This window comes from Nansenia antarctica, assembly GCF_963989245.1.
Source record: "Nansenia antarctica genome assembly, chromosome: 2".
In the NCBI taxonomy this organism is placed as follows: Eukaryota; Metazoa; Chordata; class Actinopteri; order Argentiniformes; family Microstomatidae; genus Nansenia; species Nansenia antarctica.
The window spans coordinates 75,120,533-75,134,107 of record NC_137675.1 but is presented as its reverse complement, the minus strand read 5'-3'; the positions used below and the strand labels follow the sequence as shown (position 1 = coordinate 75,134,107).

General features: G+C 43.2%; 1 protein-coding gene across 1 annotated transcript; it reads right to left on the bottom strand.

The window, feature by feature from the left end:
• Nucleotides 1-2,835: 2,835 nt before the first annotated feature.
• LOC308150613 (ATPase MORC2A-like) lies at nt 2,836-13,163 on the bottom strand (the record flags this gene model as incomplete). Its single annotated transcript, XM_080523427.1, has 28 exons — nt 2,836-2,904; nt 3,025-3,222; nt 3,664-3,757; nt 3,850-3,944; nt 4,444-4,713; nt 4,805-4,891; nt 5,295-5,474; nt 5,916-6,009; nt 6,102-6,187; nt 6,686-6,955; nt 7,047-7,133; nt 7,319-7,451; nt 7,713-7,818; nt 7,896-8,024; nt 8,141-8,295; nt 8,415-8,555; nt 8,917-8,996; nt 9,139-9,215; nt 9,317-9,396; nt 9,497-9,622; nt 9,835-9,946; nt 10,035-10,194; nt 11,160-11,268; nt 11,377-11,464; nt 11,669-11,737; nt 11,852-11,886; nt 12,060-12,113; nt 13,105-13,163. The coding sequence occupies 28 exons, from the start codon at nt 13,161-13,163 to the stop codon at nt 2,836-2,838; spliced, it is 3,243 nt and encodes a 1,080-aa protein (XP_080379553.1).
• Between the last annotated feature and the right edge of the window lie 412 nt (nt 13,164-13,575).

Below are 13,575 nucleotides of genomic sequence, written 5' to 3'. Positions count from 1 at the left end.
ATCTTGTGAGATGCGCTATACAAATAAAACTTGAATTGATTTGATCCCTTGTACACTTTTTTGGCATTTGTGTTGCAACACACCTGTACATTCTGCACTCTATCCTGTTAGGCCCTTATTTTACTCTAGACAGAAGGGTTGTAACACTTGTTATTAATTCCATTTGGTATACCTCATACATTTTCTTGCATTTCTGGTGTTTGCATTTTACATATTCTAAATATATGCTATCTACATGTCGCACTGGATGGGGTTAGTGCTGTTGACTCATCAGAAAGTAAAGACTAATTCACAGAGTGTATGAAGATTCCAGTAAGGGTTTTGTGAAGGAGCCCTAGTGCTGTTGACTCATCAGAAATAGAATGTTTTATTTAGCTCATCAGTGGGCACTCAGCACCATGGACACCTCCAGCCCAGCACCTTGCACCACGGTTCCTGCCCTGCTCCATGGATTACAACGATGATCGCCTGACCCTTGCCTGACTCCACCAAGTCCTTTGCCTGACCCCTTAAACCTGTTTGACCTAATAAAGTCCCACACCTGGGGTCATTGACATTCATTTATTTATATACAGTTAGGTCTGGAAGTATTTGGACAGTGACACAATTTCCATAATTTTGGCTCTGTAGATGTAATTGAAGTGCATACTTTCAGCTTTATTTCAAGGGGTTGAACAAAAATATTGTATGAAACGTTTAGGAATTGCAACCATTTTTATACACAGTCCCCTATTTTCAGAAGCTCAAAAGTAATTGGACAAATTAACATAATCATAAATAAAATGTTCATTTTTAATACTTTGTCGAGAATCCTTTGCAGGCAATGACTGCCTGAAGTCTGGAACACATGGACATCACCAAATGCTGGGTAACCTCCTTTGTGATGCTTTGCCAGGCCTTTACTGCAGCAGTCTTCAGTTGTTGTTTGTTCGTGGGTCTTTCTGCCTTTAGTTTTGTCTTCAGCAAGTGAAATGCATGCTTGATTGGGTTGAGATCAGGTGATTGACTCTGGCCATTGCAGAATATTCCACTTCTTTGCCTTAAAAAAGTCCTGGTTTGCTTACACACTATGTTTTGGGTCATTGTCCATCTGTATTGTGAAGCACCACCATCCAATCAACTTTGCTGAATTTGTCTGAATCTGAGCAGACAGAATATCCCTAAACACTTCCGAATTCATCTGTCTGCTTCTGTCTTCTGCCACATCATCAATAAACACTAGTGACCCAGTGCCATTGGAAGCCATGCATGTCCATGTCATCACACTGCCTCCACGTTTTTTCACAGATGATGTGGTATGCGTCGGATCATGAGCCGTTCCAAGCCTTCTCCATACTTTTTTCTTCCCATCATTCTGGTACAGGTTGATCTTAGTTCCATCGGTCCAAAGAATGCTGTTCCAGAACAGGGCTGGCTTTTTTAGATGTTTTTTGTCAAAGTCTAATCTGGCCTTTCTATTCTTGAGGCTTATGAATGGCTTGCACCTTGTGGTGAACCCTCTGTATTTGCTTGTGTGAAGTCTTTCTTTTATGGTACACATGGATAATGATATGCCTACCTCCTGGAGACTGTTCTTCACCTGGCTGGATGTTGTGATGGGGTTTTCCTTTACCATGTAAAGGATCCTGTGATCATCCACCACTCTTGTCTTCCATGGACGTCCAGACCTTTTTGTGGTGCCGAGCTCACCAGTGCGTTCTTTTTTTCTCAGAATGTACCAAACAGTTAATTTGGCCACTATTAATGTTCCCACTATCTCTCTGATGGATTTTTTGTTTGTTTTTACAGCCTAAGGATGGCCTGTTTCACTTGCATTGAGAGCTCTGTTGACTGCATGTTGTGCGTATACAGCAACAGCTTCCAAATGCAAATGCCACACTTGGAATCAACTCAGACCTTTTACCTGCTTAATTGATAAATAAATAATGAAGGAATAAATAGCCCACACTGGCCCATGAAACAGCTTTTGAGTCAATTGTCTAATTACTTTTGGTTATTATATATAAAAGAGCTATAATTCATAAACCCTTCCTTCAATTTGGATGTGAATCCCCTTAACCTAAAGCTGAGAGTCTGCACTTTAAGCCCACTCCTATATTAGACAGTAAATTCTGTTGGAAATCTCATATAAGATACGTTAGATCCAAAGTATCAAGGAGTATTGCAGTATTGTGCAGGGCAAAACATATTCTGGAACAGAGGATGTTGTATACTCTATATTGTTGTCTTGTCTTACCCTATTTGAGTTACTGTGTGGAGATATGGGGAAATGCATATAAAAGCACTTTAAACCCATTGATTACACTACAGAAAAAAGCTATGAGAATTGTACATAAGGTCGGATATCGTGATCACACAAATAACTTGTTCCTAAAGTCAAATGCCTTAAAGCTCATGGATTTATTCAAATTTAAATTGGCACAGTTAATGTATAAAGCAAAGACTCAAGAACTCCCAGGTAACATTAACAAATTATTTATAGAGAGGGATAAGGGATATCATTTGAGAGGTAACCACAACTTTAACAAGGGTTATGCTCACACCCATCTCAGGAGCAGGTGCATATCATTCTACGGAGTTACCATATGGAATGGGCTAGAGGAAAATATGAAGGAAAGCAGAAATATTGCTCTATTTGAAAAAAGAAAAATTATTTTTAGTAGTAGTAGTAATAGTAGTAGTAATAACTTTCAGACCAAAATGAACACAGTGAACAGTCACATCAAGATGACAAGATAATAAAATAGAGTGGAGAGCTGTCTTGCGAGTAAGGAACGGAGTGGAGACTCTTTGTCTGTGTTTGTCTCTGTTCATTCTTCTCTCCTCTTCTCTTTTCTAATCTCCCTCGGTGAGCAAGTCTTCTATGTAAGCGTCCAGTTCATCATCTGTGTTTATGACAATGTCCTACAGGAGGGAAGGAGAGACATTAGTGTTCAGCGTATGACTGTATATGTGTGTGTGTGTGTGTGTGTGTGTGTGTGTGTGTATGTAAGTAAGTCTGAGAGACAGTGTGTGTATAACTACCTCCTGTACTTTCTGTACCAGAGCTACAATGTTGGTTCGTAGTTTCTGTAGTTTCTGTAGTTTCTCATCGGCCTCCCTCAACTTATTCTCAGCACTGCTGCTCTTCTCCTCCACAGCTTTGGCCCTGGCATCAGCTCTGCTCTGGTACGAGTTACACAATGACTGACGAGCCAACTCGTACTGTTGAAAATACTCCTCCTACAGGGACACACAGACAGGATTAGATACAGATACATTATTGCACGCATGCATCTCTTCCATTCGTGATAATCCATCTCTTCTGTTTGCATTCACTTTGCCAAATCAGCTTTGTTTAGCTTCTCCACATGCGTTCCCTCTAACTTCCACTTCTTCAGTATGCTTGCTGTCATCTACCTCGCGAGCGATGGGCAATGATTGTGTGAAGAAATTTGAAGAAACCAAATGAAACTTAAAACTGACCTAGTCGAATTATGAAAACATCCGAGGGATTTTTTCAACCCTTTTTCCATTTGGAACCTCACCTCCATGACACCATGATTTGTCAGATTTTGTCTGCTTTAAGAACCTTGCAGATCAAAGCCCGGAGAGACCAGATTAGATCTCTATAACTGAGGATCACGGTAAGGGTTGTGTGTACAAATCAGCGGTCAGTCTTACCATGGGGAAGGCCACCAGCTCCTCTGCTGTCATACTGTTGACGTCATCTTTTGGGATCCGGAAATCAGGGGGCAAGAAATTACGAAGCTGTGTCCTGGAGACACACCACGCACACACCATCATACAGCAGCAGTTACATCATATCCAAACAATACAGCAATACCAGTGATGACATTGTTAGCTTACCTTATCATGGTGACCAGGCTGTCGGTCACCTCTCGACTGGTTCCTGGTTGGGTGGTGTCAGGTCCCATGGGGGCGGTTCCTTTTTCTGTCTCCTGCTGTACAAGAAAAAACTGAGTGAAGTGGAAACCAGCTGTGGCATTTACGCTACCTATTTAGACCAGGCCACAACAAAGGCCATAGGTGTTTTTATAGCAGCAGACAATACTCTGTTGTCAGAACACAGGTTTTAAACACATGTTGAAAGTGAAAATCAAGTCTTGTTACGTAGTTCCCGCTCGTCCGCATTTCAGCCAGCAAATCATACCAGCCCTTTATAAACAAGCACAAACTACAGTTGACCATGACTTATCCATGGCATCTGCTATCACTCTCACAACCTATGGGTGGACATTTAACTATCTACATACAGTATATATATATATATATATATATATATATATATATATATATATATATATATATATATACAGTATGTGTTTTGTGAATTTTTCAATTTCATGGATCTTACTGTTCACCTAGCCAACACTTTTGGTTGAAGTATAAACCAAATAGTCACAAAAACAAGCAAGCTGATGAATTCCACCACACACTTACCCGTGAGCTGCGGCTGGGTGGAGGGGGCTTGGCAGGGGTCTTGGCAGGTGCTTTGGGGGTGGGTTTTGCAGCTGGGGGTGGGAGCTTTGTTGCAGCTCTGGCTTTAGATAGGTCAGCTTTGGGAGCAGGGGGTGGAGAGGGAGCTGCAGCAGCAGTCCGGGCATTAGTGGGTTTGCGGCTGAAGGATGGAGGGAAGCTTGGGGTGTTTTTGAGGACGGCGGGTAAGGGGGGAGAGCGGGGGCGTGTCACTCGCTCTGACGACCTGGTTGCCTAGGAGACCCAGAGAACAGGAGATTGATATATGTATATATTATATTATATTTAGAAAGCAAGAGAGAGAGTATGTACCAGTGTGAGGTACCTGAGAAGAGTTCTCTGTGTTAGGTCTCAAGATGACATCCAAAGGTAACTTCCGCACATCTGCTGAAGACCTGATAGTACTAGTTTTCTGAGGACACGAGGACGGACGGACACACAGACACACACAGACACACACAGACACAGACACACACACACCAATTAGGGGGTGCAGATTTACGCCATTCATCAAAAACAGTTTGGGCTCAAGTCTATTTAATCAGCAAACATGAGAAAGTTGCCCTCTGAAAAAGGAGTGTGCATGTTTATGTAACTGTGTGTCTACCTGAAGTGCCTGTAGTTTCTCCTGCTGTTGTTTGATCTTATCTGTGAGCTCTTTTTGTTTGTCCTCAAAAAAAAAAAAGGGAAGGAGAGACATTAGTGTTCAGCGTATGACTGTATATGTGTGTGTGTGTGTGTGTGTGTGTGTGTGTGTGTATGTAAGTAAGTCTGAGAGACAGTGTGTGTATAACTACCTCCTGTACTTTCTGTACCAGAGCTACAATGTTGGTTCGTAGTTTCTGTAGTTTCTGTAGTTTCTCATCGGCCTCCCTCAACTTATTCTCAGCACTGCTGCTCTTCTCCTCCACAGCTTTGGCCCTGGCATCAGCTCTGCTCTGGTACGAGTTACACAATGACTGACGAGCCAACTCGTACTGTTGAAAATACTCCTCCTACAGGGACACACAGACAGGATTAGATACAGATACATTATTGCACGCATGCATCTCTTCCATTCGTGATAATCCATCTCTTCTGTTTGCATTCACTTTGCCAAATCAGCTTTGTTTAGCTTCTCCACATGCGTTCCCTCTAACTTCCACTTCTTCAGTATGCTTGCTGTCATCTACCTCGCGAGCGATGGGCAATGATTGTGTGAAGAAATTTGAAGAAACCAAATGAAACTTAAAACTGACCTAGTCGAATTATGAAAACATCCGAGGGATTTTTTCAACCCTTTTTCCATTTGGAACCTCACCTCCATGACACCATGATTTGTCAGATTTTGTCTGCTTTAAGAACCTTGCAGATCAAAGCCCGGAGAGACCAGATTAGATCTCTATAACTGAGGATCACGGTAAGGGTTGTGTGTACAAATCGGCGGTCAGTCTTACCATGGGGAAGGCCACCAGCTCCTCTGCTGTCATACTGTTGACGTCATCTTTTGGGATCCGGAAATCAGGGGGCAAGAAATTACGAAGCAGTGTCCTGGAGACACACCACGCACACACCATCATACAGCAGCAGTTACATCATATCCAAACAATACAGCAATACCAGTGATGACATTGTTAGCTTACCTTATCATGGTGACCAGGCTGTCTCGACTGGTTCCTGGTTGGGTGGTGTCAGGTCCCATGGGGGCGGTTCCTTTTTCTGTCTCCTGCTGTACAAGAAAAAACTGAGTGAAGTGGAAACCAGCTGTGGCATTTACGCTACCTATTTAGACCAGGCCACAACAAAGGCCATAGGTGTTTTTATAGCAGCAGACAATACTCTGTTGTCAGAACACAGGTTTTAAACACATGTTGAAAGTGAAAATCAAGTCTTGTTACGTAGTTCCCGCTCGTCCGCATTTCAGCCAGCAAATCATACCAGCCCTTTATAAACAAGCACAAACTACAGTTGACCATGACTTATCCATGGCATCTGCTATCACTCTCACAACATATGGGTGGACATTTAACTATCTACATACAGTATATATATATATATATATATATATATATATATATATATATATATACAGTATGTGTTTTGTGAATTTTTCAATTTCATGGATCTTACTGTTCACCTAGCCAACACTTTTGGTTGAAGTATAAACCAAATAGTCACAAAAACAAACCCTGACCCAGCAAGCTGATGAATTCCACCACACACTTACCCGTGAGCTGCGGCTGGGTGGAGGGGGCTTGGCAGGGGTCTTGGCAGGTGCTTTGGGGGTGGGTTTTGCAGCTGGGGGTGGGAGCTTTGTTGCAGCTCTGGCTTTAGATAGGTCAGCTTTGGGAGCAGGGGGTGGAGAGGGAGCTGCAGCAGCAGTCCGGGCATTAGTGGGTTTGCGGCTGAAGGATGGAGGGAAGCTTGGGGTGTTTTTGAGGACGGCGGGTAAGGGGGGAGAGCGGGGGCGTGTCACTCGCTCTGACGACCTGGTTGCCTAGGAGACCCAGAGAACAGGAGATTGATATATGTATATATTATATTATATTTAGAAAGCAAGAGAGAGAGTATGTACCAGTGTGAGGTACCTGAGAAGAGTTCTCTGTGTTAGGTCTCAAGCTGACATCCAAAGGTAACTTCCGCACATCTGCTGAAGACCTGATAGTACTAGTTTTCTGAGGACACGAGGACGGACGGACACACAGACACACACAGACACAGACACACACACACCAATTAGGGGGTGCAGATTTACGCCATTCATCAAAAACAGTTTGGGCTCAAGTCTATTTAATCAACAAACATGAGAAAGTTGCCCTCTGAAAAAGGAGTGTGCATGTTTATGTAACTGTGTGTCTACCTGAAGTGCCTGTAGTTTCTCCTGCTGTTGTTTGATCTTATCTGTGAGCTCTTTTTGTTTGTCCTCAGTTGTCTGCTTGTCCTTCTTTAGAACTCCATACGGTACATTCTGCTTTTGCTCAGCCGCATCACACCTAAAACACCAGAACGCACACACACACACACACACACAATGATGCCAATAGTTCCATCATATCAGTAGCGCATACACATATTGTCACCTTCTTAAAATAATGGCTTACATCATATTTCTAAAGTGTTGCAAAAGTCTGAATAAACTGAACCAAATCTAGAATATATGATATTTAGGCAAAAACATAATTTTCCTCAAAAGTGACTTAAGCCATTATTTTAAGAAGGTGACTATATGTAATAGTGGGTGTCTCTCTGTGTACCTATCCTGGGTGCTGTCAGGGTTCATCAGACACACCCAGCTGTCTGGATATCGTTTATCCACTGAATCCATTTGGAATGGCAGAGTCCTCCACTTTAAACACTTATCTGTAGGGGATGGAGAGAAGGAGATCAGTGTCTTTGTATATGTGCTGAAAGTTACTGTGTGCGTGAGTGCAACTTACCACACTGTATAGTGAGTGGTATCTCCATGGCACGGCGTCTCTTGTACCTCTGCTCTGAGGAGGGGGTCGAGGACCAGCTGGCAGACAGGTACCCAAACTCATCCCAAAACTTAACAATGCCCTTCTGAGCTACAACACACACACACACACACACACACACACACCAAAACACAGAAACAATTTGAACCATTCTATAGTGGTTAAGGGGTTGTGTCAGTGTAACTCTGCTGTTGCGTGAGTCTCACCGATGTTGCTATCCTTCCAGTACTGGGCTAAGTGTTCTCCCATGGCTTTCAGAAGATGTCGGTACTCTTTAGCATCTGCAAAGTCCTGCTTGTTGTGAGTGGGCTCCAGAACCAGGTAGGGAACATCCACAACCCCCACCACACCTCCACACGCCCTGACATACATACAGAGAAATACGCATTTATAGTTGATAGTAGAGTTAAGCATTAAGAGTCCACAGTTAGCATACTTCCTCTTCAGTTACATATGTGTGTGTGTGTGTGTGTGACTCACATTCCTCCCTCCAGTTGAGGCCCTGTTTTTTCGTACAGTTTGATGAGGCGAGAGCAGTTATACACAAACATCCCATCCAGGTCCCTCTGCCCGATGTTCACCCCAAAGATAAAACTCAGCTCCTTAGGCTCCTTTAATGCTCTGAGGGGGGTAGAGAAAGAGACGCGTTGGGAAGAGGGGTGGAGAGAGAGTGAGAGAGAAAGAGAGAGAGAGAGAGAAGTAGGGATGTGTACGTTTTATAGTTGTAACTAGCTTAATTTTATTTGTTTATTTATAAGGTAGACTGACTTCTGTAAATTAATAAACCCTTGCATTTAAACAATTGTTTTTATTGTCTTCACGACTGCCAATGGCCCCTGGCCTGAGCTAGATTACTCTTCCTGCTACGACAGGTGAATTTATGATTCACTTGCTTAGTCAAATGTATCGATTATAAGTCCCTTTGGAATAAGGTGTCTGCTAAATGCCAAAAATGTAAATGTAAATGATCGTCTCGACTGACTTCTGTTTGGTCTCCAGGATCTTCCTCTTCATCTCGGCATCTCCACGAAGCATCAAGGCCTGGGCTTTCCTCAGCATGGCCTGGGGAAGTGGACCGGGCATGATATTGCAAGTGGGTTGCAAGATATTGCCATGTTTATAGAATTAAAAAAGAACAATAACTTCCATGCAACAATGTGATGGTTCGTTTTGTATGTGTGTGTGTGTGTGTGTGTGTTCTTACCCGTGCATCTCTGGACAGGTCTGGTCTGGCCTCCAGAGCTAAACTCTTACTCTCCGCCTCGCGAGCCTTCTCGTCAGCTGAAAGACACATACACGCATTCAGCCAAACAGCACAGGTGGTTTAAGTGTGTAGAAAAGGGTTCTGAGAGTTAAAATAGTTATTTAGAATGGAGACTCACCGATCTTAGCAAGGTGGTCAGCCTTCTTCACTTCCTGCTCAGCACGGGTTTTGAAGCGAGTTGACGTGTACTTATACACCCTGATGACACACAGACACAGTTGTTGTATAGACTGTATAGAGTGCACCTGGATTTCTATGAGGTGCACGAAGACCTCTTTGTGAAGTGTGTGTGTGTTACCTAGGTTTATAAAGGCAGCAGGACATTCTCTTGGTGCTGACTTTGTGTCCTTGAATGAAGATCCTCATGCGTGGGTCAATGTACAGAACAGCTGCGTATGCTCGGAATGATCGCCGCTCTGGCTTACTGTGGGGATGGAAGTGATGCTGTCACTACACACACATAGTCTTGATCACTACCTTAAGTACAGGTTAGTCATGCACATTTACAGTACAAATGTTTATCCAAAATATATATTTTCCCCCCTCATGTTTATGTCCCCCCCCCCCCCCCCCCTCATGCTATCATGCACGCATGAAAACACACACACACACACACACACACACACTAATACTCACACTCCCTCTGCTGGAGTCCCAGCCATCAGAATATCCTGGTAGTCTGTCTCTACATCCAACTCTGGTTCTCTAGTATCCATCAGCTTCAGATTATAGATGATCACCAGAGTACCTACACACACAAATTACTGCTGTTAAAACACACAGCTGCCCCCCCCCCCCCCCCTCCCGGCAAAACACACACACACACACACACTTACCACTGCTACCTTCTATCTTGTTGAACTGCTCCATCAGCTGTTGTTCAGTTTTAAAAGGAGAGTACTTGTAAATGAGCTCTGTCTCAATGGCATACTTCTCAGGGTCAGCTGTGACTGGCTGCCTGGTCTTCAGTTCCCAGGTCGGGAGAGGCACAATCACCTGACAGGGGAGGGAATAACTGAATATTACACAAATGCTTAAAGGACAATCTCCATCTTACTGAGTCCTAACCTCATCGCCTGACAGAGGAGTCACTCATAGGGCTTTCACACCGACAAAGAACTGTTCCGGTTCACGTTCGTGTTCGGGAACCTCCGAACCTTGATGCTGTCTGGCCAACCAGCCCGCGTTCATACCAGTGTAACCAGAACCATCCGCGTCATCAACGATGGGTGATGAAGGGGCAGGATAAACAAAAATGTCACAACTAGATGGCGGCTACTTCACTGGAAATTAGGATAATATCTTCCACTACAGTATCTGAAATAAACACTATTTTCTATTAAACGAAACAAAAGACACTTTCTACACACGTTCTCTTACTAATCAGCTGCTCCATTACTGGAATAGAAATGGCTTACGAAATTTGCGTTCGCTTGTGTGAGTCTGTGTGTTTGCTGAGCATGTGAGGAAGATAGAGAGAATGATGAAACTTTTGATAATTGTTTTGATCACTAATGATTAGATTTAGATTAGATTCCATTTTGTCGCCTTCCTTCTTGCTGGTCTTTGCAGCCTAGAATATGACACACCTACTGACGACGTGACTGTTCTACGTTTTTGTTCCCGCTTGAGAACCACTATTTTCAGATTCCCGCTGCGAACCAACTTTTCAGTTTCGGTCTGAACGTGGTGGCCGGTTCCAGACTTGGTTTGCAAATGCAAACCGAAACGGTTCTTTGCCGGTGTGAGGGAAGATAACCAGCATTATTGTACAGGCCATACACACTGAATGGAATAGGTATAAACAACAGAAACTAGTGAAATCATGGCCCTATTGGATACACCTCTCCAGTCCTTTCAGATCTACATAAAGTGCCTGGATGCTAGGAGTCCATTTGGGATTCAACAAAAGACATCCTACACTTTATTGCCAGATTAAACCACTACAGCTGACCCCTGACCTCATCCAGCCCCTCCTCTTCATGGAATGTTCTAGACAGGAACAGGCAGGTGAGTGTGTTCTCCTTCTTAGTGAACAAGATGAAGTCCTTCCCAATACGCATGGAGCCCCTAAAGAACAGACACACCACAGTAAGTCAATAACCTCCAAAGACACAACACATCTATTCAGTGGGGTCTGTCCGTCAGCTTCATCTGGGAGTTCCACATGTCTCTTACGATTTTAGCCCGTTGCCGTACTGGCCGATGTGAGTGGACTGAGTTCGCTTACTGGACTTCCCAAACTGAATCACATGAGTAGCTTCATCTGAGAGTGAAGGATGGAGAGAGAGAGAGAGAGTGAGTGAGATGTAGAGAAAGAGCCAGCGATTAGCATGGTTCAATGCTGCACTGACTTGTTAGACTAACCCTACCATGAGACATGCTAGTATAACTTGGACCTCAGTCTCTGTTAGTTAGAGCCCTGTTATTGTAAGTCATTGTATATGAGTGACAACAGTGTAGCACTCACTGGGATCCATTCCTGTCCCATCGTCCAGGAAACTGAGCATGTAGCCTCCACGGAGGTCTTGTCTCTTCTCTGTCAGCCAGGGGAGGTGCAATACAGGTTAGAACATGATGGTAGATGTGTGTTGGAGTCGGAGTGTGTGTGTGTGTGTGTGTGTGTATATATATATGTGTGTGCATGGCGTACCTGTGTAAATGTCGATCCGGGTTGCATTTGCATCCCTGTAGGATAGATGATCGACAGGTGTATGACCGATCAGGGTAAACATAACCTGACACTGCTAAGTTTTATTTTAAGTGATTTAGCAGCACATCTACATAGTGAGAACAGTGTTGTGTATCGTTAATAGAAGAGTCATTAAACTCAAGGCCTTAGCAATTGACATTATTAGTACCTGGAGTTGTCCACCAGCTCAGCCAGAGCTCCAAATAGAAACTCGTGGGTTGTCCTGGAAACATACAACAACCAGTCAATTCAATTGAACATTTATTTAAGTGGCAAAGAAAGTCTGGGTAGAGGCGGGCAAGTAGTATGAAATGATTATGGGTGGTGGTAAGGGATAGCGGGGGCGACTGATTGTGTACTGTGATGGTTGGCTCTAAATCAGTGGGTAGGACCCAGGGGTCCAGTAGTAAGAAAATGAAGATCAACACTCCTGAATGACTGTTGCAAAAATTGTTGCGGAAAATGGCTTCATATGATAAATCACATCTGCACTTTTTCTTAAGCCTGTATATCATCCACCTTTTTAAAATAATGGCGTACGTCATATTTTCAAGTTGAGAAAAACTGAACCAAATATAGAATATATGATATTTAGACAAAAACATCATTCTCCTCAAAAGTGACATAAGCCATTATTTTAAGAAGGTGACAATATATTTTTAAGATTCAGACTCAGTGGTGCCCAGAAAGCAGGCTTCATATAGTCATCCATAGTGTCTATTCTAACTTAGCTTTTAAACTGTGTTGGAGCCCCTACGATTCTGGATTACACTGATAAGACAGTGAAGCCCTTGGCTCAGGAGACCACTAGTGAGTGGCTTCATCTCAAAATCCACCAGCATACAAATGGTTCATGTAACATGTTCAGAGCTCTGTTTTTTCTTTGGAATCATGCAGGTCACCTTGTTATGGATCATGTGCAGTGCAAGTCACAGACTGAGGGTTAAATGGATACAGTACCACCACACCCCAAAGAGCCATTGCTTTTTGGTCAGGCTGCATTTGTAAATAAGAATTTGTTCTTACATGTTTGCCTGGTTAAATAAAGGTTAAATAAAAAATAAAATAAAATAAAAACCTGACTGCAGTCATTAGTAAACAGTTATTCCAAGTCGGCATGTTGGGCAAAGTGAACATTGGTGGCGTGAGAATTGGTCTGGGTGTGATGCATGTGTGGTATGTATTGGGTGTATTTTCCCCAAGATGGTACTTACGAGTTGGTGTGTAGATACGCAAAGGTGAGCTGAGCCCTATTCAGGCTGCTGTAGGCCATTACCACTCACTAAAACTACTATTCTCTTCCTGGTCTTCTTTCTGACTTCCTTTCCAGTGACACTTTCTGTGAAAAAAAAGTAAAAGTGGTTTAATGTTAGTGCACACACAAAAAAAGCACTGAAATTAATTGCAGCCCGCCCCCAATTCTCTAACTACACTTGCGGTCACTCGGCGGTCACTCAAGCTAACTACCTAGCCCACAATTACACTTTAGCTACACCTGACTCAGCCAGCTAAAAGCCATAATGTTATATTCCAGAAAACAAAACAATTCTCTAGCCAGCTAACACGGGCCATATTCAAGTGATGGTGTTACTAACTAGCTAACTAACTAAACATGATGCACATTCGTTCTTTCACTGCAGTCAGAAAAGCGAGTGCTAACTAGCCTATACACCTTTGAGCCCCGG